This window comes from Rhinatrema bivittatum, chromosome 5, assembly GCF_901001135.1.
Source record: "Rhinatrema bivittatum chromosome 5, aRhiBiv1.1, whole genome shotgun sequence".
Lineage (NCBI taxonomy): Eukaryota > Metazoa > Chordata > Amphibia > Gymnophiona > Rhinatrematidae > Rhinatrema > Rhinatrema bivittatum.
In genome coordinates, this window is record NC_042619.1 from 270,088,115 (window position 1) to 270,112,571 (window position 24,457).

At 43.6% G+C, this 24,457-nt stretch overlaps 1 protein-coding gene across 1 annotated transcript in view; it reads right to left on the reverse strand.

Moving 5' to 3' along the window:
• Positions 1 to 24,078, reverse strand: part of ANTXR1 (ANTXR cell adhesion molecule 1) — a 206,645-nt gene extending 182,567 nt beyond the window's left edge. The window contains exons 1-3 of the mRNA XM_029604035.1: positions 23,593 to 24,078; positions 8,251 to 8,322; positions 7,478 to 7,549 (exon numbers count right to left, since the gene is read on the reverse strand). Of these exons, the coding sequence (XP_029459895.1) occupies positions 7,478 to 7,549; positions 8,251 to 8,322; positions 23,593 to 23,744 (296 nt within the window). The 5' untranslated portion in view covers positions 23,745 to 24,078. The remainder of the gene's footprint in view (positions 1 to 7,477; positions 7,550 to 8,250; positions 8,323 to 23,592) is intronic.
• Positions 24,079 to 24,457: the final 379 nt, after the last annotated feature.

Genomic DNA, 24,457 nt, shown 5'->3' on the forward strand with positions numbered 1-24,457 from the left:
GGAGATAGAAACTGGAATGGAAAACCAAAAAAAGCCACTCTGCATGCAGTGCAAACCTGGAGAAATGGAAAGAGAAATATAGCACCTAACAGTCCCAGGATCTGCAATAATGCACACAAACTAAGCCGCACAAAGTTACACCTGCATTATGGAACATATAACAACCCTATCTATGAAAAGGCAACACTACAAATATTAAATCAGGTCCTAAACACTAATACACCTCCTATTAGGAAAACAGAACAAGCCAAGCTGCTATAGAGCCCCACACAGAAATAACTGTAAAACTATATTAATAAATGTTTCAAAACAGCTGATGAACAGAATAACATCCAACAAAACTCATAAAAATTATTAAACATTGTCCAAATATCAATAAAATATTTCAAAACAGCAGACACATCACATAATACTCAATAATTAAAATGGCAGTCAATCAAGAAAAATAAACTTAAAATGCCACTTTTACTTACCATCTCCAGCAACTCTCCTACTCCTTTCCCTTGAAAGCACATACCAGGAGCAGCAGCTCTGTCTCTCACACACACACCCCAGTCACCTCCCTGCCCAGTCTCTGTCTCACACACACCCCAGTCACACCCCACACACACCCCCGTCACCCTCCCTGCCCAGTCTCTGTCTCACACACACCCCAGTCACCCTCCCTGCCCAGGCTCTGTCTCTCACACACACCCCAGTCACCCTCCCTGCCCAGTCTCTGTCTCACACACACCCCAGTCACCCTCCCTGCCCAGTCTCTGTCTCACACACACACCCCAGTCACCCTCCCTGCCCAGTCTCTGTCTCACACACCCCCCAGTCACCCTCCCTGCCCAGTCTCTGTCTCACACACCCCCCAGTCACCCTCCCTGCCCAGTCTCTGTCTCACACACCCCCCAGTCACCCTCCCTGCCCAGTCTCTGTCTCACACACCCCCCAGTCACCCTCCCTGCCCAGGCTCTGTCTCTCACACACACCCCAGTCACCCTCCCTGCCCAGTCTCTGTCTCACACACACCCCAGTCACCCTCCCTGCCCAGTCTCTGTCTCACACACACCCCAGTCACCCTCCCTGCCCAGTCTCTGTCTCACACACACCCCAGTCACCTCCCTGCCCTGCATTTCCAGCCCGTGGCTTGAACACTGCCACTCCTCCCACCCTGATGACCTCCTTCTTCCTGCCCCACCAGCCAATCAGAGGCTTCCTCCTTCCACTGGCAGGAAGAAGGCTTCCGATTGGCCCGCGGGGGCAGGTCGAAGGGAGGAGGTTTCCCATTGGCCCACGGGGGCAGGAAGAAGGGAGGAGGTTTCCCATTGGCCCACGGGGGCAGGAAGAAGATAGGAGGTTTCCCATTGGCCCGCGGGGGCAGGAAGAAGGTAAAGGGAAGTATTACTGGGGCTGTGGGACACCGGGAGCCGCAACACACCAGCTGATTTTATTTTTTTTTCTCCCTTGGGTGCCTGCTGATGCTGCCTGCTTTTATTGGCTGCAGTGTCTTGCAAAGAAATTTGGGTGGGCCTGAATGGAAAGTGGGTGGGTCACTGCCCACCCAGGCCCACCCGTAGCTACGCCACTGGGATAAAGTGAAACTGCACCCCAGGAATGCCCCTAGTAATGCCTCTTTTGGCCTGGATAAATTTTGTGCAGATAAAATTTAGCTGGGGAGCGAAGGAAAAAATGCAAATCTCAAGTTTTGCTCAGCTAAGTCTCTTATGCACTCCTTTTATGTCCTAACTCATTGTTCTCAAAATATTTTCTCTCTCTTCCACTGCTATGTGGAAGCTTTGCAAGCTGAGTTGCCTATTCTTGGTCAGACATAAGAGTTATCCAAAGTCAAAGACATTCTGGAGCTTTTCAGACCACAGAGAGCTCAACATTCTGTTTGGTTGGTTTTCATTTTAGCTTTATTTCCTAACCTGGTTATCATTCATTTACATTTTTGACAGGGAGTGAGGACCTGTTGAAGAGCTGCCATAGGTAGCTCCTGATGTCCGTGGCTCGGTTGTGATAGAGGAGAATGAAAAAGAAACCATTCAGACTTTGATTTGCTTCTACTGGTGAGGTATGTGTGGCCATGGATGAGGAAGGTGGAATGTTTAGATATACATGGGATAAATAAACAGAATGCAATACTTGTGCAGTTCTTGTGTTCCAGTGGTATTGCTGTCCTTTTGAATTGTGTGGTTTCTTGGGAGCAGTTATTGTACTCTGAAATAACTTTTTATAATTTGCTACATTTGTGTGTTGGTCACTCTGAGTGTCATGCCCCAAAAACCTTATTTGTACTGACTTTTCAGAAAATGTAATTATTTATTTTGTTTCCTTAGGGTTTACACTTAGTATCCCATGAAAAATTGTCCCTTAACAATCTTAATTGAACACAAAATATAATTAAAATTATTTTCTCACGGGACACACAAAATCTGAAATTTTCTACATGTTATAGAAGGGTAAGAATTTGTTTATGCTCATAAAAAGGGCATCTGAATAATTTACTGGCCTCCTGTACAGGTAAAAGAACACAAGAGGCTCATGAGAAATTGCAATAGGACCTTGCAAAACTGGGAAACTGGGCATCCAAATGACAGATGACATTTAATGTGGACAAGTGCAAAGTGATGCATGTAGTGCAACCCAAATTACAGCTAGAGTGTGCAAGGTTCCATATTGGGAGTCACCACCCAAAAAAAGGATCTAGGCATCATTGTGGATAATAGGGATGTGAATCGTTTTTTGATGATTTAAAATATCGTCTGATATTTTTTAAATCGTCAAAAATCGTTAAAGAGTGCGATACAATAGAAATTCCTACGATTTATCGTGAAAAATCGTTAATCGGGTTTGTGTCCACTAACGGGAGTTATTTGGGGGGAGGGCGGGAAAACCAGCACACCAAAACAACCCCTAAACCCACCCCGACCCTTTAAAACTAATCCCTTACCTTCCCCCACCCTCCCAACCCCCCCCCCCAAAACGTTTTAAAATCACCTGGTGGTCCAGTGCAAGCCCCGGGACCGATCGCCCGCTCTCGGGCCATCGGCTGCCACTAATTAAAATGGCGCCGTTGGCCCGATAAAGAAAAACCCACCCCGACCCTTTAAAACTGACCCCTTAGCCTCCCCCAACCTCCCGCCCCCCCCCCCAAAACGTTTTAAAATTACCTGGTGGTCCAGTGGGGGCGCCGGGAGCGATCTCCCGCTCTCGGGCCGTCGGCTGCCACTAATAAAAATGGCGCTGATGGCCCTTGGCCCATACCATGTGACAGGGTATCCGTGCCATTGGCCGGCCCCTGTCACATGGTAGGAGCACTGGATGGCCGGCGCCATCTTTAAAGATGGCGCTGGCCATGCCCACGCCATTTTTAAAGATGGCACCGGCCATACCCACACCATTTTTAAAGATGGCGCCGGCCATCCAGTGCTTCTACCATGTGACAGGGGCCGGCCAATGGCATGGATACCCTGTCGCATGGTAAGGGCAAAGGGCCATCGGCGCCATTTTTATTAGCGCAGCCGACGGCCCGAGAGCGGGAGATTGCTCCCCGCACCCCCACTGGACCACCAGGTAATTTTAAAATGTTTTTTGAGGGGTCGGGAGGGTGGGGGAGGCTAAGGGGTCAGTTTTAAAGGGTCAGGGTGGGTTTTTTGTTTATCTTATCGGGTGCAGCCGATAAACAAAAACCAATTGGGCCGGACGATAAAAATTATAAGATTTGAATTGGAACCGGAACAGAACTGATTCCAGTTCCGATCCACATCTCTAGTGAATAATATATTGAAATCCTCTGCTCAGTGTGCAGTGGCAGCCAAGAAATCCTAAGAGTTATAGGAAAGGAATGGAGAATAAAACAGAGAATATCATCATGATGAGACCGCACCTAGAGTATTGTATGCAGTTCTGGTGACGGCATCTCAAAAAAGATATAGCAGTATTAGAAAAGGTAAAGGGAAGGGTGACGAAAATGATAAAGGGGCCAAAACAATTCCCCTATGAGGAAAAGCTACAGAGGCTACGATTCTTCAGCTTGGAAAAGAGACAGCTGAGGGGAGAGGTTGATCAAATGAGAGGAGTGGAATGGGGAAACACAAACTGGTTGTTTACTCTTTCAGAAAGTACAAAGATCAGGGGACACACAATGAAGTTACTAGGTGATACACTTAAAGGGGTGGATTTTAAACCCCCTGCTCGCGTAAATCCGGCCGGATTTACGCGAGCAGGGCCCTCCCGCGCCGGCGGCCTATTTTGCATAGGCCGCCGGCGCGCGCAGAGCCCCGGGACTCGCGTAAGTCCCGGGGTTTCTGAAAAGGGGCGTGTCGGGGGCGTCGCCGAGTGACGCTGCGTTTGGGGGGGCGTGGTGCGGCGTTTGGGGGCGGGCCCGGGTGCGTTCCGGGGCGTGGCCACGCCCTCCAGAACAGCCCCCGGGTCGGGTCTCGGCGCGCCAGCAGCCCGCTGGCACGCGCGGATTTACGCCTGCCAGAGGCAGACATAAATCCATGGATAAAGGGCCGGGGGGGGGGGGGGGGTTAGGTAGGGGAAGGGAGGGGAAGGTGAGGGGAGAGCGAAAGTAAGTTCCCTCCGAGGCCGCTCCGATTTCGGAGCGGCCTCGGAGGGAACGGAGGCAGGCTGCCCAAAATCGGCAGCCTTGCGCACGCCGATCCTGGATTTTATAAGATACGCGCGGCTACGCGTGTATCTTATAAAATCCAGGGTACTTTTGTTTGCGCCTGGTGGGCAAACAAAAGTACGCGAATGAGCAATTTTTTAAAAATCTACCCGAAAATGAATAAAAGAACATATTTCTTTACTCATTAAGCTCTGGAATTCATTGATGGAGGATGAGGTGAAAGCTGTTAGTGTAGCTGGGCTTAAACAAGGTTTGGACAAGTTCCTGGAGGAAAAGTCCATTAGCCATTATTAAGGAGGGAGAAATTCCCTGCTTATTCCTGGGATAAGCAGCTTGGAATCTGTCTACCCCTTGGGATCCTGCCAGGTACTTGAGACCTGGCTTGGCCACTGTTGGAAACAGGATACTGGGCTTGAGGAAACTTTTGTCTGGCCCATATGGCAAGCCTTATGTTCTTATGCTGAGAAAAGGGGCTGGGGGAGTTTTTTTAACCTTGGTTTGCACTATTTAAATGAATCTTTGCAATCTGTAGGTTTTCCATCATTCCACTATGTTCTTCATATGTCTTGCCTTCCTTTACTTGTTTATCTATCTCTCTGCTTTTTTCATTACTTTCTTTCTCTTTTGTTTTCTTTTATAATGTTTTACAGGTTTGCTTTTGATGTTTTGCCTGTTTGCCATTGCTATCCATTCATGAAGTCTTCAGGCTCCCTTCTCTATTCTTGGCTTTCCCCTTCTCTTTATTGTTTCTCCTTCCCCACAATACTTGTCTTTTCCTCCTCCTGTCTCCTCATTCCTTGTTTGATGTTTTTTCTCCCTAGATGAAGCCTCCCTTATTATCCCTTATTAACAAAATTCAAGCCTTACTAGTCAGCAATCATCAAGAACAATACTGCATTCATGGCTTTTGTTTAATGCACGATTTATAATAGTAATGTCTGGATCTCAGAAGAGAGCCTGGGCTATATTTTATGGATATTAGGTTCAAGCCTTACAAATAAGTACACTTTATCTCAAAAGGTTAACATTGCCCATGGTGCAGAGAGCCACTTAGACTGTTTCCCATAATGGGATTATTCTACTTATGGGACTGTTTGCTACATAAACTCACTAAGGATGAGGGGATATAACTTCTATATGTTACAAAGTGATATTCTTTATGGAAGGTCCTCTTCAATTTGTAATCGTTCCTATAGACAATTATTCTAAAGATTTGAGATAAGGAACTTATACAGCATAAAAAAGAAGGCTAACAGGAGAATATGCCAACATTGTCTAAGTTTTTAATAGGACCATACACAGATTTATGTGAGAGAATAGTATTAGGGATGTGTTGTTTTAAAATGATATGAAACCACCAATGATATTACCTATTTTGTTTTGTTGTTTCCCTTCTGAAATGACATAAAAAAAACCTAACATAATTTTGTTCTGTTTCATTGTCATTTTAGCACCTGCTAAGCTGTTTTAGCTTGCGCTAAAATGATTTAGTGCAAGCTAAAACAAAATGAACAAAACAATAAATATGGGAAAACAAAATGATAGAAACGTTATAAATCCAAAACAAAATATAATGACATAAATTGACATTTTTTTCCATGCATACCCCTAAGTAGTATAGAATAAAAATATCGGAAGTATGTACAAGCTCAATCAACTGGAATATCAAAATATATCAGTATTTACATGTAACTTGCTTCACTCTTCTGAGGTGAGCAGGACAAGCAGAAACATTTAGCAAATGAAAACTTTGGTAAAGCTAGCAGCATAATTTCTTGCAATTATATGAAAAGCAGGACCATATTCCCTACAGGGAATAATGGGATGTACTATTCCAAGACTAGGAGACTGGAATGGCTGGGTTGAAATCCCAGCTCCGCCACTAACTCTGTGGCTGACATACAGGAAACCATGTTGTGTCTTCTCTGAAATACTGTAATAGTATTGTAAGAGCAATCCTATTAGCTGAATAGAAACAAAGGAACTCATGGCAAATAAAGATCATTCAGACGCTCATTTGACAGGAACTCAGATAGTAGTATTTTCTATCACCAAGCAAAGGAGGTGCATATTTCTTACAGACTGCTAAAAAAAAAGTCACAGGGTGACGTCATGAAAAAAAAATGAAGAGTTCTAGGAGTGCCTGAAGACTGCCTTTGGTAATCTGAAATGTTTTGACTATCTGCAATGTGTATCTGGAGTCTCTTCCTGTTACACCTCATTTTCACTTAAGCTGGTTACATCGAGATTATCTTGCTAATGTGCAAATGACATCATACACTGTAGGCTGCTAGTGGTTAGATCTTTCAACTTTGAAACTTGGCTCCAGTGCTTACAACTAACCCACAACTGTCTGCGTGACTCTGAGTAAGTCCCATAAACCTCTGGGACTTCCACTAAGGGGGTTATTTTCTAAAGCATTATCGCGAGTGTTGGAGCCCTAACACACACGATAAGGCCATATCGCATGCGAAAAGGGCCTTTTCACATGTGATATAATGCAAATTAGGGGGAGGGGAGGAGTCGGGGCAGGGAAGGGAGGAGTCGGGGAAGTGAGGGGGCAGAGTCGGCGGTGTCTTTGCTGCCGGCGATAATGTTACTGCAAAGAATGATGAATCCTGGCCTAAGATTGCAAAATGTTTTGGGTGGGGACCGCATAACTGTGATTTTTTTAAAAAAACAAATTAAAACATTCAAAGCATGGCAAGCAGAGTCATGTGACAGGAAATCAAATGATTCAAAATCATTAAAAGATGATCTGGGTAGGGCGGGAGGAAATAGAAAATCATGTATCATGACATCAGAAGGGACACATTTCTTCTGGGATGCAATCAGAATTAAACAAGGACTCACCTGTCTTCAGTTAATCGCATTAGAATTGAACCTGTTGTTGAGAAAACTATAAATGACATCCTCAGCTGGGGACTGGAAATAAAAAAACGGAAGAAGAAATAATATGCTTAAGTGAGCTTGACCACCAAAGGCTCTGAAATGACCCTCCCTGCTCCCACGTGTTCTGTCTTCCCCTGCTCCTCCCTAAAAATTGTTGCCTTTGGCTCCCACCCCTGAGCCCTCAGCTCCAGCCAGGAGTCCGGATGCGTCCCAGGCAGAAGGCTTGTAGCAGGTCACGAGATGGTGGCCCACTTTATAAGATATGGGGCAGCCAGACTAGCACGGATGGACTGACGTTTTGTAAAAACTTAGTCAACTGGCAACCCGACTTGGATTATCTGAGAACATTTTAGCTTTGGATCTTTCTCTTCCCCAAAAAGAAATAATGTGTAGGGGGTGATGGGGGGGGGGGGGTCAACCCTGTAGAAAATTGTGCACCTGGAGCTATTTTTATTCGGCCCTGGAACCAATGGTTTTCTCACAGCTTCTGGAGTTGGGTCCCAAAGCTAACTCCCCCTAATCCCCACCCTGCACCACACTCCCCACCAAGGAAACCACAGCACTCCCCCCTACCATCTCTGGAGATGGTCAAAAGTGTTGAATCTCAGCACAGGCTGATGCACATATGAGCTGGGAACATCTGAAATAAATTTGTAGCTTTAGACAATGCATTTGCACATGGGATGTAATTCGTCTCCATGGTTCAGGAGCCAAGAAAATGACTTTTTATTTACCTTAGGAATTTGTGAGCCAAATGTTCAACAAAGGAATAGATTTCATTCCAGTGGTGTAGAACACTTCCTGATCTGTGAAAACAATAAGAAAACACTTATTGATCACTTTGATTGTGTCTAGAAGAGATCACGGTTTTATTAAAAATAACCTATTTGCCTGTAGATTTTTTTTTCTTTTCTTTGTGACCCAGAAGTTTCCTCCTGTTCCTTTGTACCTGTTCCTTTTATCCTTGACATCTGGCGCCAGAAGCCTTTGTTTGAAATTACCTATTTTATATCTCTCCCCACTATTCCTAGTCCAGTCATTGCAGTGACAGTTCTGGGCTGGGGGCCTTCCAGAACCCTGCAATCATGCGCCCTGAATCCAACCACTAGGTGTCGCCCTTAAGAAAGGGCCATGACTCCCTCCCCACCCTGGAGCTGTGAGCGCTGCTTCTGTAGCATCCCCAACCCGGGCAGCGGAAGACTCAGCTCGGTGATCAAACCAGGGACCTTCCTGAGACGCCAGCCCAGCCTCCTGCTTTGAACTGAATTGCTTCAGAGCCTTTGTTTTCAGCTGGTTTTCTCCCCTTTTTAGAAAATAAGCAAAAAATGAAGGTTAATTTATTAAATAACTGAAGGGAAGACAGAAGAACCAGTGGAAGCGGAACGTGCATCCACTAAATTGTGTCCCCTGAACATGAAAGAACTGGAAAGCACTTATTACTGATTCCCATGTCCCCAAACATCTGTACATTATAGCTCAAAATCCTGTCCATGTGATATGCGTCATGGAGATGCATTGGGATTAAGAAGTTACAGTACGAGTGTTTTTTTTCTGCCAGGAAGTGCTGATTCAGTAGATTGTGCTTTCAGTGCACTCCTGCCAAAGAATGGGAATGAGGCCACAACACTAAAAAAAAGCAGTGAAGTCAGATCTCTGATGTGTTTGGGAGAGATCTTTTTTTCTCTTTTGCACCATGACCAGCCACCATGATCAACCAACAAACGGTGCTCGGAACTCCTAATGTGACAGCACCATATATGTGTCCACTGGTGAAATCATTTCCTCTTTCTAGTTTGTATGTGACCCCTCTGTCTGTCTCCCTTACTTATGCTGCACATATCTCTCAACATATCTGGCTATATATAAAAATATTGATATAAATAAACGGGCATTATTATCTGCGTATTGGGCAGGAATATTTGCATGGCAATAAGGACACATCTTATATTCTCCTAAGATTGCTCCTTCTCTACCCTCTTTGGAAGTTAACAAATAAATCTGGAAGCGAAAAAAAGGTAGCCAGCCAAATTTTCCAGTGCAGAAGTGGCTGCATATATGTTTTTGAAATACTAGACTGTAATGCATATTGCTGAAAGCTTTTTTTTTTAATTGAAATGTATTATTATTACTACTGAGAAGACTTAATTTTACTTCCAGAATTATCAGCCGAACACCTCCTACTACTGCCTCGTATGTGTAATCCCCTTACAGTGCCTTTCCTTCCCATGACCACTGAATGCACACTCTACAGTATTAAAAACCAACATATCTCATGATCTCAGCCTGAAAAACTGTTTTTCCCCAAAACACTAATTAAAATGACCATTTTCTAGTGCTAGATATGGAATGAGAAATCCCAAGAAAGTAAGTGAAAGCCCATGTTTCATTTGCCAGGGTGTTCCTGCATATGAGCCAAGCTCGCCTGTGGCTGATAAGACACAAAAACTAGCTGGATGGCATCCTCCTACCAGCCGTAAGCACATGAGTCTGGTTAAGCAAAGAAGACCCAAGGTGCAACAGAAGCAGACTAGATAATCCCACTAATGGGAGGTCTGAGGTGTCTGCCATCAAAGCCATGAATAATCGTGATGGCCTCTGTGGGAACATATTTTTATGGTACGGGAGCAATATTACTCAGAATTCTGCCTTACCCTACATATTCCCAAAGACTGGAGCTGGAGATTAGAGTTGTACAAACCTCTTCTAAACAAGTATATTGAACATAATGCACACCACCTCCCACTTGCCCGTCGTAGCATTTCTCTGCCTAGTTTTGCAGTTGATGAACAAATTTTCCAAAACTCAGTCCCATCTAAGAGTCAAGGAGCACCTGACGACACAGGGTGCTAACTCGCAGAAAGGCATTCTCTGTTGAATTTCCCCTTTCTTAATGGTAATAATAATGTATGGCAACCTTTAAAAAAGCCATAAAGTACTATTGTAACAAGGCAAACACATGGCTAGTTAAAATATCCCAAGGGAAAGGGTGAACACCAATCAGATGGGACCCCGCTTCCTGTTTCCTTTGGTGCTGACTGGACCCCTGGAGGGGAAGCAGAAGCCGATGTTAGTCACAGGGATGGACTTTGTGGGATGGACAGTTGTTATTATTAGAAGCCACCTATACAGAATCAAGGCTTGAAGTCTAATGGGGGATGAGTCAGGGAAGAAAGAGAAGTTATTCAACATAATTAATATCATTGGCATCTTGACATTTGAATCTTATGGACACCGCTGCAAGGCCTACTTGCTGCTTGTATGGGTCTCCTTATGCCTCTGGAATAGAAGAGTTGCCTGCACCCCTGATCAAGAGTGATAACATTAAAGCATTTGTGTCATTTTACCTAAAGAGCCAGCGCACGCATGTTATAAAACCAGCAAGTCCACATGTGCATGCCAGGAAGCGCGCGCTCATGGACGTGCATGCACACCTTTTAAAATTTACCCCTGAGTTTTGAATGCCTTTCTAAATTTGAGAGTCTTTCTATAATCGAATTATCAGAGGTAAAGAGTTCCACAGGCTGGGGGGCAAGGTGAGTGAAATGAGTTTCTCTAGTGAATTCTAGCCTGATGTCTCTTGAAGAGAGTAAAACGAGTAATTCTTGTTGTAAGGATCCAAGTGTGCAAGATGGCCGATGTGGTGTGCTAAAGCAAGCAAAATGAGTTGGAAGGCCAGACTGCAAGACTTTAAAAGTTAAACACCCTATTTTAAATTGAATTCATAATGAGACTGGAAGCCAGTGTAAGTCACGGAGTAGAGGAGTTTCATGATCAAACTTCCACTTACCCAAAATTAATTTTGCTGCAGTATTCTGCATTAATTGAAGATGTTTAAATTGTTGTGAAGACAGACCATATAAATAGGGTGTTATAGTAGTCTATATGGCTAAAAATAAGAGAGTGTGTTAGTGTCTTTAAATCAGAAAGTTTCAAGTTATGGTTTAATGTGGTGGAGAGAACGTAAAAAATAGTAAGAGCTTTGTACTCTGTTAGCTACCTGAAGTGAAAAATCACGTGAGGAGTCTTGAATAGGGGAGAGAGAAGTGATTTTTTTTGGAGAAGAGTAGAGTTGTGTTTTTGACTTACAATGTCAAGTCCACAGCTATTGGTTGACCACCAGAGGACTGAGACTTGGCCTTTTGCCAAGAGCCCACTTTCAGTGACCCAAGAGTGCGGTTGTTTGAAGAGGTCTCTGTCCAATAGGGGAAATTGGCTCAAGAACAGGCATTGTGAACTTTTGAGTTTATTCACTTTGAGATTCATGGACATTGATTTTATTTTTGAAATTGACTTTCAAGTATATTTTTTGTTACCCTAAAGTTATTTTCAATACCATTTAAATTTCCTGGCTGTTCTTCTAAGAGTGAGTACCCACCATCTGAGTCAATGGACAGTGAGTATAATTGTGAAAAGAGTAAAGAGACTGAAAGTGGATCCTTACCCCCAAGAGCCTAAGGCCCCAGAGATGTTCCCCTCGCATCTGGGGCCAGTTATGCGTTGTGTGGAGCTAGATAGGGGGAAAAACAGTGGTCTGGTTGAAGAAATGGCCCCGGGATTTTGTGTGCTCCTTCATTCTGGGAGGTCCCCGAAGAGGGAGTTAAATAAATATTTCAGATTGCCTACATCAACTGACATGTTCATAATGTTGAACTCTCGTGTACCATTTACAGCTACAATTTCTTTTTTGCACATATCTAGAATTAGGCCTGTGAATGTCATCCAGATCTATACAGAAGTAAGATCACCTCTTTTACTGCAGTTTATTTAAAGGAAATCCCTCCCCCCACCCCGAAATAACCTGAAGCAAATGTGTAAAATATGGACTGAAGTGGCAGATACAACCCTAATAGAAGTGGTTTCAAAGTAGGCATTAGGGAAACCTGCAAAGAGCAGTGGTTATGAGCCAAATAGCAGTGACAAGATTATATCGGGATTCCAAGAATAGCATTGAGATAACCCACATGGAGCGGCAGTTATGATCCTAACAGCAGTGGTATGACTACATTGGCTTTCAAGAAGATACTGGGTAACTTGCATGGAGAGACCATAGTTAAACCTCAAGGAGCATGGGAGGTTGGATGTTTTAAACAATGGCTTTTCTAGTTTTGGTAATTGTGTGGATTATTCAAAAATTTAGTAATAAGACATTAAAAGGGACCTGGGTATTGGATTTAGTGTTGGTAATGTAAGAATCATAAAAGAAATAGATAAAGCCTGAAATGGCCTATCAGTGAAGGAGGTTGATAGAGGCCAATACTTTGACAGATTCTGAGCAATTTGGGACAGATATGGAAAACAGTAGTAGAAGAATTGAACATTCAGATAAAAGACATTGGGGTGGGGAGCTCACGCTGGACTGAGTATGGCAATTTACATGCTCATCTACCCAAAGTGGAAGAATCTCAATTGGGCAGATTTGGTCTTTGTCATCAGTTACTATGTTACTGTGTGACAATGACAAAACCCATGGCTGAAGCCAAAGTATACCCTGTTGGCTGAATTCATACATTTCGCTTTTCCATAGTAGGGATCTGAATTTTACTGGTTGATCCAGGCTACCTGAACTAATACAGCTGGACATCTCTTTCATTTCCTAAAGACCACTGTGAACAGATAGCTTTTGGAAGATGTGGGAGGCATCGTGCTGTGTTCGCTCAGGTGCCCGGGACTTAGGAGTGGAAATCTTTCATCAATCAGATACACTGTTGTCACCTAGAAGAACTCCAGTTCCTAGATGAGCCTTAAAACAGACAGCCATGTGCTTTACATTAAATAAAAGGAACTGGGAAGGTGCCACAGTTCCCACACACACATCTCAATGTGGATTTGTACAAACATGATAACGACTTTGGTGATGTGATACCTTCACTTTAGGCAAGTAAGCCATCTGCAGACTTTATGAGGGTAACGTTCAAAGCCATGTACATGCATGTAAATGACTCCTTATAAAATTGCGTGACAAACTATTATACGCTCAAAAGATAGGCATTCCGGGGGGGGGGTGTAGAGTTGAGATTTATGTGCATACTTTCATCCAGACCTTCCACTCAGCCAATAAAACACAATTAACAAGTCTAATATCAATTACACCAAATAATTAGCAGGTGTGAAATTACACAAATAAGTTGCCAAATGCAGGCAGCCTTTGGCCATGTCCCAAAATGCCCCTAGACCACTCCTTTTTTATGTGTGTATATATGCGTTCAAAATGTAAAGTATGCACATACTTTTGACTTTTATAAAATACCGATTACAAAACTACAGGCTTCTTAGTGCGTACATGGTCATTTTTATGTGAGGAACTCATTGAAAATTCACCCCCGTGTGTGTAAATTAACCTGCACAAGTTATGAATTGCAAACAGCAGGTGTAACTGTATGCAAGTTACTTTGTGTTAGTTATCTGTGCTAATTTTCAAAGCAAACTAAATGCGTTTAAGTTCGCTTTCACAGTGCGTAAGTGACTCTCGTTGCTATAAAAGTAGCCTCCCTAGGGCCGTATGCAATCACTCAGTTAGACTCTCATTTGACTCTAAACACCTACACAAGACAGTAAAAGCACTGGGGTGAATTTTCAAAATGTTCTGCATAGAAAAATTAGCTAATACATTCTGTATTTTATAAAGTAAAAAATACGTATTTTCACTTTCGCGTGTACATATACGCGCGTAAAAAAGGGGTGTTCCAGGGTGGAGCCAACACTTATGTGTATGCATTTTCCGACTTAATCTTGCATTTTTACACCTACCTATTATCTGTCGTAAATGATATTAAACGTGTTTATTGGTAGTACTGACTGGCTGGGAGCGCTGGGGGGAGTTTAGGCTGAAGAGCCAGGGAGGTCTCAGTGACTTGGAGAAGGACTAGGTGAGCTGGTAGACTTAGGGGTAGATTTTAAAAATGGACGCACGATTTTATAACGCATGCGCTGGCGTGCGCATGTTATAAAATCTGGGGCGGCGCACACAAGGGGGGGTTTAGAAATTTTCAGGTTTCACGTGGCGACGCATCGCGGCCTTCCACAGTTCCCTACCACCTACCCTAACCTCTGTTCTCCTTCCCCTCTCCTCCCCACCCCCTAAATAGTACGTACCTTCAGGGGCGGGGGGCTGTTTTTTAAGTTGCTGCTCCTCCAGAGCAGAAGCAACTTGCGCGCTCCAGCCAACTGCAGCTGCACTTCCCCGGCACAGCAGCAAATGGCCGCTGTACCAGCATCTCCAGTCCTGCCCCTCCTCGCCCCCCTCCTCACCCCTTTGCTTCGGCCCGGCTCTTGTGCACGCAATGAGGGTTGCACGCGCAGCTGAGCCCCTTTTAAAATGCGCGTGGTACAGACGAGGCCCGGCCACGTGCGTAACCTTTGTTTTTTTTTTTACGTGCACCGGCCATTTAAAATCAGGCAATTAATTGGTAAACTGGTTAATTTAACTTGTGTGCACGTGTTTTAAAATTGGCCAGCTATCGTGGAAATCAGGACTCACACAAGTAAGTCCTACTTTACTTTCGCGTGTAAAATATATACGTGTACATTTTAACAATAGGTAGGAAAAGTACGCGTGGTCACTGCTTTGATATATGTGTGGTTTCAATGCATTGCATATATTAGCACATAAGGATACATACATGCATGTGTGGTGGGATAGAGATATGTGTATTTTATAAAACGCACATTTACCTCACGTATGGGTTATAAAATACTTGCGTAAATCTGCTCACGACCATATACATGGGTCTATGCTACCTTGTGAATTTGTTTGAAAGATATCTTCTTTATCTTCATCGTATATAAAGATGATCTGAACCAGGGCATCATGCAGTATATAAAAATGGTCTGAACCAGGGCATCTTCAAGTTTCTTTTTTAAAATGTATTTTCTTTGCTAAGGGCTATCACAGAAGCATAGAGCTATCATAGACGTTTTTCCTTATCTGCAGAGGCTTCTTATGAATTAATGAATCAGCCTGTGGGAATTTGTATATTTTCAACAATTTACACTGTATTGCTAGCTAGATTAGTAGGTTTTTTTGCTACTCTAGTCTGTACTAAGCTTCATTACTTTCAGGCTGAATTACTTAGAAGTAAAGTGGTGGCAAAAGCTGCTATAAATATCGGCTGCAGAAAGGTCCTGCAGAACCTTGGGCTTTTTTCCAAAGTGTAGGAGTAATCTTCTCTTGGGTACTAAGCCAATTTAATCAAATTATTTTTTACAGCCACAGTTTCCAGTCGCAACAAACTGCATTTTGCGTGACTATGGTGTTTTGGATGTGGTGTTAAGCTCCTCCTCCTTCTGCTGTAATTGTATTCCTCCCGTTTGCTTCTACAGTTGTAGTTTCAGGTTAATTTTTGCTAAAAGTGATTTCAGTGGTCGAGTAGACAGACAGTGCCACGTTTTAATGAGGAAGAACTCCCAGAATAGAGACAACAACAGAAAGACAGACAGGAGACGCACTGGCCTGCACAAGATGATGTCCTAGAGTGACCTAAAAGGTTTGACTCTTTCCTTCTGGACTGCAAGATGTAATGTTGGCAGGAGGGAAAGGAATCCTTGCACCCTAGGAGCTTTTTCTGGCCCTGAAATCCTGAAAGATGAAGTCAGTCCCACAGTGCCTGAAACTATGTTTGCAGGCTGAATTTACTGCAGGCAAGCTGGTATCTTGAAAAATCTCACTAACTCTGCTGCTATAATTATGTGTTATAGTAACAAGGACAACGTGATTGTCATTGAATGTGCCTTTACAGCTATGGGCCTTAATTCCTGTCTGGGCGTTTTCCATTACCAATGGGCTGCTAGCTCTATGTTTGTTTACGGTGGGAATCTACATCTAGATCCTTGGCCTGACCTCTGGATGCCTTCTGGCACACTCTGTGCTGAATATGGATAAACCTAGAGAAGGATAAAGAACTAAAACAGATAGAAAGAAGCCATTTCATAAAATATATAGTCCTACCCTCAGTTTCCTGTCTTTTATCCAGTTACCAATCCACAATAGTACAAGACCTCCAATCCCCTGACTTCCCAATTTCCTGAGGAGTCTCTCTTGAGGGACTTTGTCAAATGCCTTCTGAAGCTCTTTTTAAAAAATTGGTGTCAGATTGGCCACCCTCCAGCCTTCTAGTACCGTGGCTGTTTTAAATGGACTGCAAATCACCAGAAAGAGATCTGCAATTTCATTTTTTAGTTCCTTTGGAACTCTGGGGTGAATATCATTCAGGCCTGGTGATTTGTTATTCTCTAGCCTGGCAATCTGAGTTATTACGTCCTTCAGTTTCATAGTGATTCTATCTAGTCACTCAGAGTGATCGCATCAAAAAATGTTTTCTGTTGTGGGTATGACCCCGACATGCTCCTCAGTAAAGACAGAGGCAAAGAATTCAGATCATTTTTCTGCTATTTCCATGTCTTCCCTGACCAATCCTTTTACCCAGCTGACTCCCTCACAGGCTATTTGCTTCAAATATACTTGAAAAATGTTTTATTACTTGTTTTGCTTCTTTTGACATGTTTTCTTAGTCTGCTTAATTACTTTTTACATCTAACTTGCCAGTGCTTATGCTCTTCCCTATTTTCCAATTTCCTATTAAACCAAAATATGCAAATGAGACCATTCCTAGATCAGATATATGCAAACAGTATATTGCATGAGTACAGCCCAACTGATTCTCTACTAAGAAGACTGTACCATCGGCGTAGGAAGAGGAAAAATATATCTATCTAGTGGTTCCTGTTTCCTTGCTATGTTGGTTACTTCCTGTTCCTATCACAGGGGGAAGCATCGAGAGAGGGTGCGGATATTTAGTTCAGTTTTAAAAGGATAATGAGCTTTAGTTTTGGTTTTTCCTTTTTTCTTCTTGTTTTATTAATTTTCTTTTTTGGAAACAGAATTCCTTTTAAAGATGTCTGAATTGTACTTTCCTGCTGCAGGAGGAGAGATTTTGTCTTCATTTAGTATATCCAGTGATGGAAATGTCCATCCATCCTTCCTTCTATTTATATTCGTGGGAGGACGAGTCCTAAATTGGAGTTTCCAGTTGATTCTCTGAGAGAATCATTGAGCCATCAGAGGTTAGGCAGGAGGAGGAACAGATATCCGTCCAGTTCCTGGGAGGAGGAGAAGAGGTGTAGGAAGTAAGGAGAAGAGTGACACCCCACAGATAAGCATCCATTGTGTATTTCATCCAGATATTCGAGGAGGAGGAGAGAGGTACCCCCTACAAGGACTAACAGGCATCAGAGGAGAGTGAAACTGTGTTACAAGATATCAGATTTAAGATATGGACAATTGGGAAAGTAAGTTTGGACCAACTGCCCACCAGTTAGCGGACGCTTCAAAACTGCCCTAAATTGGGAGGGACAAATCTGGTTGGGACTACTAAATAAACAACAAAACTACAGAGCCAAGGATTTTCTGATTTAAAGTTGTGTAAGCAATAGATTTACCAAAGGAACTCAATTACTGGACATTTTATGCCATCAGTTTAGTAAGGTTATGTTGGAACCTATTTCTAAGACTCCAGCGTGATTATTACTTTTATCAAAATGGACTGTGATCAGATGCTCAGGGCCTTTGTAGTACATTCTCCTCCCCCTATAGGTAATCCTAGCATCAATTAGGGGTCTTTTAACAGCAATAGGAAGGAATGAGTTATAGGCCCAGGACTTTTAATTGTGGCTTTTGGTCTCTAATGAGGGACTTCAGCCTGGGGGTTACACATGTGTATTAATTGTGGATATCCTGAAAACCAGTTTGATGAGAGCTGCAAAGAAGTGACGTGAAAGCCAGAGATCAGCTGGGGTCTCTGGCATTATACCTGAAATGAAATTGGGCAACCAGCTGGGGGTTTTGGTCATCTGCCGTCATCATGTTATATGTTTTTGTGTTTCTATGACCTCAGGACTGGAGCTGAAAGCTACTGCCCTAGCCTGAGTATTTGCTGGTGAAGTTGAAAGAGAAATCCAGCTGCAGCCAATTAGCTGAAAGTCTCATCAGCATTTTAAGTCGGCTAGATCAAAATGAAGAAACAAACCCAGCCTCACGCACGCCAGCCTCAGGATACAGTCTATAAATAGCACCAGGGGAATAAAAGAAGGTCCTATCTTTTGCACAAGTCACAGAACAAACCTAATAGGGCACTAATTACTTCAGCATGGTGCAAAAATACCCAGTCAGACCAGAGAAGACGTTTTTCTAAGGCAAGGAGCCCTTCTGGCCATAGCAGTCTGATACAAGAGAGTCTTATACTGTCTATTTCTGCAGGGACGAGGGATTGGAAGTAGTGACCATTCCAGAGGAAGACATTTCTGAATAAGGACTTATGAAAAGTAAAATGTACATTTTGTGGATATTTTCTTTGCTCCTCTGCAGCCCCAGATGTGGAATTGTCTTAGGAACAGTTTCACAGATGGCACCAACCATGACCAGCCAGATGCGGGAAACCGTGAAGTAATTCCATTGATGTGAATGGAGCCAGCTGCCAGCATTTGGCCATGGTGGATCCATGGTCTGCCATGAAAATTCACAACTCTTTATGTTAATAACTTATATTCATTTTAAAGCATATATAATCAGACACACAACATACCCAAGTCATTAACAGAAGATATAACCAAAAGAGATGTAACAGATCCCAGATGTAATGAAAATACTTTATAGGCTTACATTATTTTTTTGCCCATTGTAATAGACCCAGTACACTGCCAGAAATGAATATTGATAAGTTTATAATCTTTCCAAGTACATAAAGTATTTAAATTCATATTTTTTAAACAGATTGCGTACCCACATGCTCCCATTTACACACACACACACTGGATCTGATTGCTTTGTATTTGTTATAATATAAATGAGTAATGACGATGCTGTGGAGGCAGCCTTCACAGCCCCTTGTAGGGTCTCATACTCATTGCACAATGGCAACATCTAGTGGCCAGATTTAGGGTCCATAATTGCAGAGTGCTGGAAGGAGCCCTGAAGCATGGCCCTTGGCCGAGGATTGACGCTGCGATGGCTGGACTAAAGCAAGTTGGGAAGGGATACAAAATAAGGGACAAATCTTTTGGGCAGTTGTGAATGAAAGCTGAGAGCATCAAATCCCAGCCCTGGTTCAAATTATGCTGGAAACCCAAAGGAATAGAAGGAAACTGCGGCCCCTGCCTCCCAACTAAGAGAAATGATCTTGAATCAGTTGGGTCCTATTGCGTATTGCATCCCAGTGTTTGCAATTTGCAACACTGTTCCAAACACTGGCTGGAATGAAGGGAATTGATGTGTGTGTGTGTGTGTGTGTATGTGTGTGGGTGGAAGGGGTTGTCCCATTGTTTAACCCTTTAGTTGAGGAGATCTCAACACTATACATATGTGCCCCCTTCTATGAAGTGGGGATATCTTGGTGTGTTTCCCTTTCACGTTCCTTTCAGATCAATGGCATGTGATACTGATCTAGGATGGGCCACAGAAAATCAAGAGCATGGCATTAAAGAATTTAATTTTAAACAATGAAGCAAGTCACATTTTTATTTTATTGCAAGACAGGTATTATATCTATAAACGACACCATAGAGGCACCTGGTAATCATGTGATATGGACAGTTGTGGATTGGGACACCACACATACAGGCCGATACAGTATAGTGCGCTCCGGCGGAGCTCACTGTTAACCCGCAATTGGACGCACGTTTTCGACGCGCTAGCATTACCCCTTATTCAGTAAGGGGTCAAAAACGCGTGTCCAACCCCCCCGAACCTAATAGCGCCCACAACATGCAAATGTATTTTGATGGCCCTATTAGGTATTCCCGCGCGATTTAGAAAGGAAAATGTGCAGCCAAGCCACACATTTTACTTTCAGAAATTAGCGCCTACCCAAAGGTAGGCGCTAATTTCTCTGGGCACCGGGAAAGTGCACAGAAAAGCAGTAAAGACTGCTTTTCTGTGCACCCTCTGACTTAATATCACGGCGATATTAAGTCGGAGGTCCCGAAAGTTACAAAAGTTAAAACAAAAAAAAATTTGAAATCGGCCCGCGGCTCACAGGTTGAAAACCGGACGCTCAATTTTGCTGGCGTCCGGTTTTCTGAACCCGTGGCTGTCAGCAGGTTTGAGAACCGATGCCTGGCCAAAATTGAGCGTCGGCTGTCAAACCCGCTGACAGCTGCACTTCTGTCCAAAAAGAGGCCACTAGAGACGCGCTTGTGTCCCTAGCGCCTCCTTTTTACCTCTTTTTACCTCTTTTTTACCGCTGGCCCTAATTTGAATATGAATCGCATGCACAGGAGAGTGGCCTATGTGCGCGCCGGGAGAGCAGGCATTCGCCCGCTCTCCCGTGGACTTTACTGTATCAGCCCGAAAGGTGTTAAATTCAGGAAGGAAATCAGTTTAAATGACAAACTGAGACCAATGCTGGAAATTTTGGATTTGATTTATTCTCTGTGATGCTACCCCAGGTAAGCTGGGGACTAATCTTATTTTCCTGGATTCACCCTGCAGAGAACTGGACACATGCCCTGTTGAAACATGATATTAAAAGGATAGTAACATGCAGGACAAAACTGAAAAGAGTTCAGTAACAGTCCTTATAAAGATTAGATTTCAAAATGTGGTCAGCCCCTGGGAAATCCATAGGTATGCAATGTGTGCACACTGATGCACACGTGGCTTTCTGGGGAAAATATTAAGCTGTAGCAGCCACAGTGTGGAGGAAAAGGGGCAAACCAGGGAAAGGTGAAAAAAATAAATAAATAAAGGAAGAGCAAGATAAGAAGCACTAGGAGGATAACTGACCTGTGTAAGGTTATGGAGTAAAAGGTGGAGATAGTGTTTGAAACAGAGTCTCTGGCTCTACCTCTGCTCCAGTGAGTTAGAAGACTAGGCCCAGGCAACAAGCTGTAACCTAACAAAAGCTATGCATATTTCTATCTTTTAAAGAAACAATATATAAAATATGCTGCCAGAGAAGCCAGCCCATTGGCTCAGCAGTTAGTGCTCTGCAGTGCCAATTGAGGGATCTAGACAAAGTTCACAGTTCAGATTTTTGCACAGATACTGGCGATGGAGCTGTAGAGGGGGGAAGTAAAGGAAAGTTACATATTTTTATGGTGACACCTATTGGCCAGCTATGGAATGACACTGTAATTTGCTCATGAGGAAGTGGCATCCTGCTCTATCTTGCTGGATTCTTTTGACTTACAGCAGGTGCATGGGAACATGCCAGATAACTCCCTGATGAAAGACAGATAAAAGGAGAAAATAGGCCATACAGACGAAGTCACATGAAAAAATATATCTCAGAAATAAGGTAAACAATGACTTTTTATTTTATGAAATTACAGTAGAATCTTAAATCATTGTTTTGGTAAGTCCCCATTCGTTATGTCCTGGCCATTTAATTCTGTACTGCACCAGTGCCCTCTAGCTGTATTATCGTGGCACCCTCTACCAAACCACAGATCAAAACTTTGATCGAATTACACAATGCCCTTCTTTGACGATCCCAATAAGATGAACTTGATTCGCATTTCAGCCCTTTCAGGTGCGCTAGAAGAAAGAGCAGGATGCTGCAGCGCTGTGCTCAGATCGTAGCTGATAGATACAGCATTGTCTTTATGCAATTTTTTGCTGTTCCCTTAACTGACATGGTGCTGAGTTGCTCTCCCCTCCCTCCAGCCCCATTGCTAAATGTAAGCCACGTTCCTACAGCCAGCTAGCAGGGTCTCATAGCTGCAAACAGAATATTCACATGCAATTCAGTTGTTTCGCAAGGCGACTGGTGAGGGGAGAGGATGCAAAACACGAGGGCAGACCCACAAGAGTTTGCCAGAAACGTGTCCTGACCTTTTTAAATCCCATGACACCGTGAGCTATAAAGCCACAAAGTAGACAAAAATTGCAGAGGGACTTGCATCCAAGGTTATCCTTAAAAAAAAAAAAAGAGCCTCCAAGCAGACAAGCATGAAGATTCAAGAACTGGTGTACAAAAGGCTTTCTGGGGGTTTAAAACAGAGCATGTAAGATAGAGAATAAAGGAGGGGAAAAAATCATGATTTTTGAACATCTCCCTTTATCCCAAGCAGGCAGGACTCCTGACAGACCAGGGGCTTTATCACTCAGCAGTCCCGCACTGGTAACAAGGGGGATACAGGGCAATCAGCGGAGCAGTTTCTTTCACTATTAAAACGCTCTCACTCCCAAAACGTGACCCCCAGAGGTGCTGCCTCCCGCTCTCTTTGCATTCCGTCTCTGCGGTCCAGGTGTGCTCTCTGAGCGCTTTGGCTGCTGTGAAGTGATTTACTTATATTTTTTTTCCTGGCTAAGGGGACCCCACGCTCGGAGCCCCAAATGATGCCACCGTCTGCTGCGTGCAGGTAGGACCTGTGCCCCTGCACCCTGCTCTGTATTCATGGCGAATCTACTTCCCAATCTCGGCTAACGAAGGCTCATTCACAACGGAACCGGCCTTTATTATTATATTTTTTTTTTAGTTAGGACAGGAGTAGAGAAACAACGCAGAGAAAGAGTGGGAGGAAGCAGCCTTGGTGTGGGGAAGCACCGATTTCAGAGCGCTCACTTCTCCGGGCCAGTCCCGGGGGAACCTGAGAGCAGCCAGGGGGCGAGCTCGCGATCAGGAGCTTCACTTGTCTTTTGAGACCCGGGGAAACCCGAGTTCATATCCCACCCCCCTCCCCCGACAGTCTGAGTGCCTTGGGCAAGTCACTTCATCTCCCTTTGCCTCCAGTACCTTCTTCCATCGTAAGCTCTTTCAAGCAGGGACCTGTACCCGAATTCTGAAAAGGCTGCAAGCTGCCTCCTGTATCATTTGCGAAGTGAGCTAAAAAAAACAACCCCCAGGCTGAAGACAGAGATGCCAGAGGGACAAAGGAATGGAAAACTGCACGCACTGAGTAGTAAGAGCTCTAGTGCAGGAACCTTTAAAGGGACTTATTTACAGGTTAGCAGGGAAGGGACAATTACAGGAGGAAGGTGTGTGCTGCATGCTGTACAGATGTGTTACAGTTAGGGGCAGAAATCGACAGAGCCGGCTTTGAACTGGTTTCTGCATGGGGAAAAAAAATGTTCAAAAACTCACTTATCCAAGACGAAGTACAGGTCAAATCCCCCATAGCAAGACGGGATGCCATTCTCTCTCCTTCCGCCTTGTCCATGGCAGAGAAGCAGCAGCGTTGCCAGGCAGAGCCACCCGAAGCTGAATTGAAAGCTGCTTTGTGCAGCAAGTGCCATGATATCCAGAAAACAAAGAAAAAACAAAACCCAAACAAACAAAAAAAAACCTCTCTCCAGCAGTTCTCCCTTCAAAATAGATAAATTCTCGGGAGGGGGGGAAAAAAAACCACAACCAAAGATCTAATGCATTGTCTCCTCAGAAAAAGCCGTCAAACGTCTATAATTTGATCTTAGCTACACTGTCCAGGAACTTCAGGACTTTTCTTCCTGCTTTCTCCTTTTTTTTTTCCTTCTTTCTTGGTTTCAGATTTCACCCTGCTATGGTTTTCTTGCCTTTAAAACAGTTCGCAGCGCCTTGCACGCGGCTATCCCAAAGCAATGGCACTGTTTTGTTTTTTTAGAATGGAACCAACTATTTCCTGAATTTTTTTTTTTTTTTGCTTTGTGCAAGATCTGAAAAGATGCCTTTTTTGGGGGGGGGGGGTCTAGGGGGGTGGGGGCAGAGGAGGGATTAAAAAAAAAGTAAGGAGTGCGCCATCAGGAGGCTGAGTCCGGACACTGCAGCGTTGAAACTACAGAGGAAAACCATCAGCAAGCATTTTCCCTGCCAAGATTTCATGCTTTTGTTACACAATACCTTCTCAATCACAAAAAAGAGAGGAGAGAGGGAGAGAGAGAAAGACATAGTTAAGGGGCAGGAAATTTTGCATCAAATTGTAGACATGTTATATTTTAGTTCCTTCGTTTTCTCCTACTCCTTTTCTTCTAAG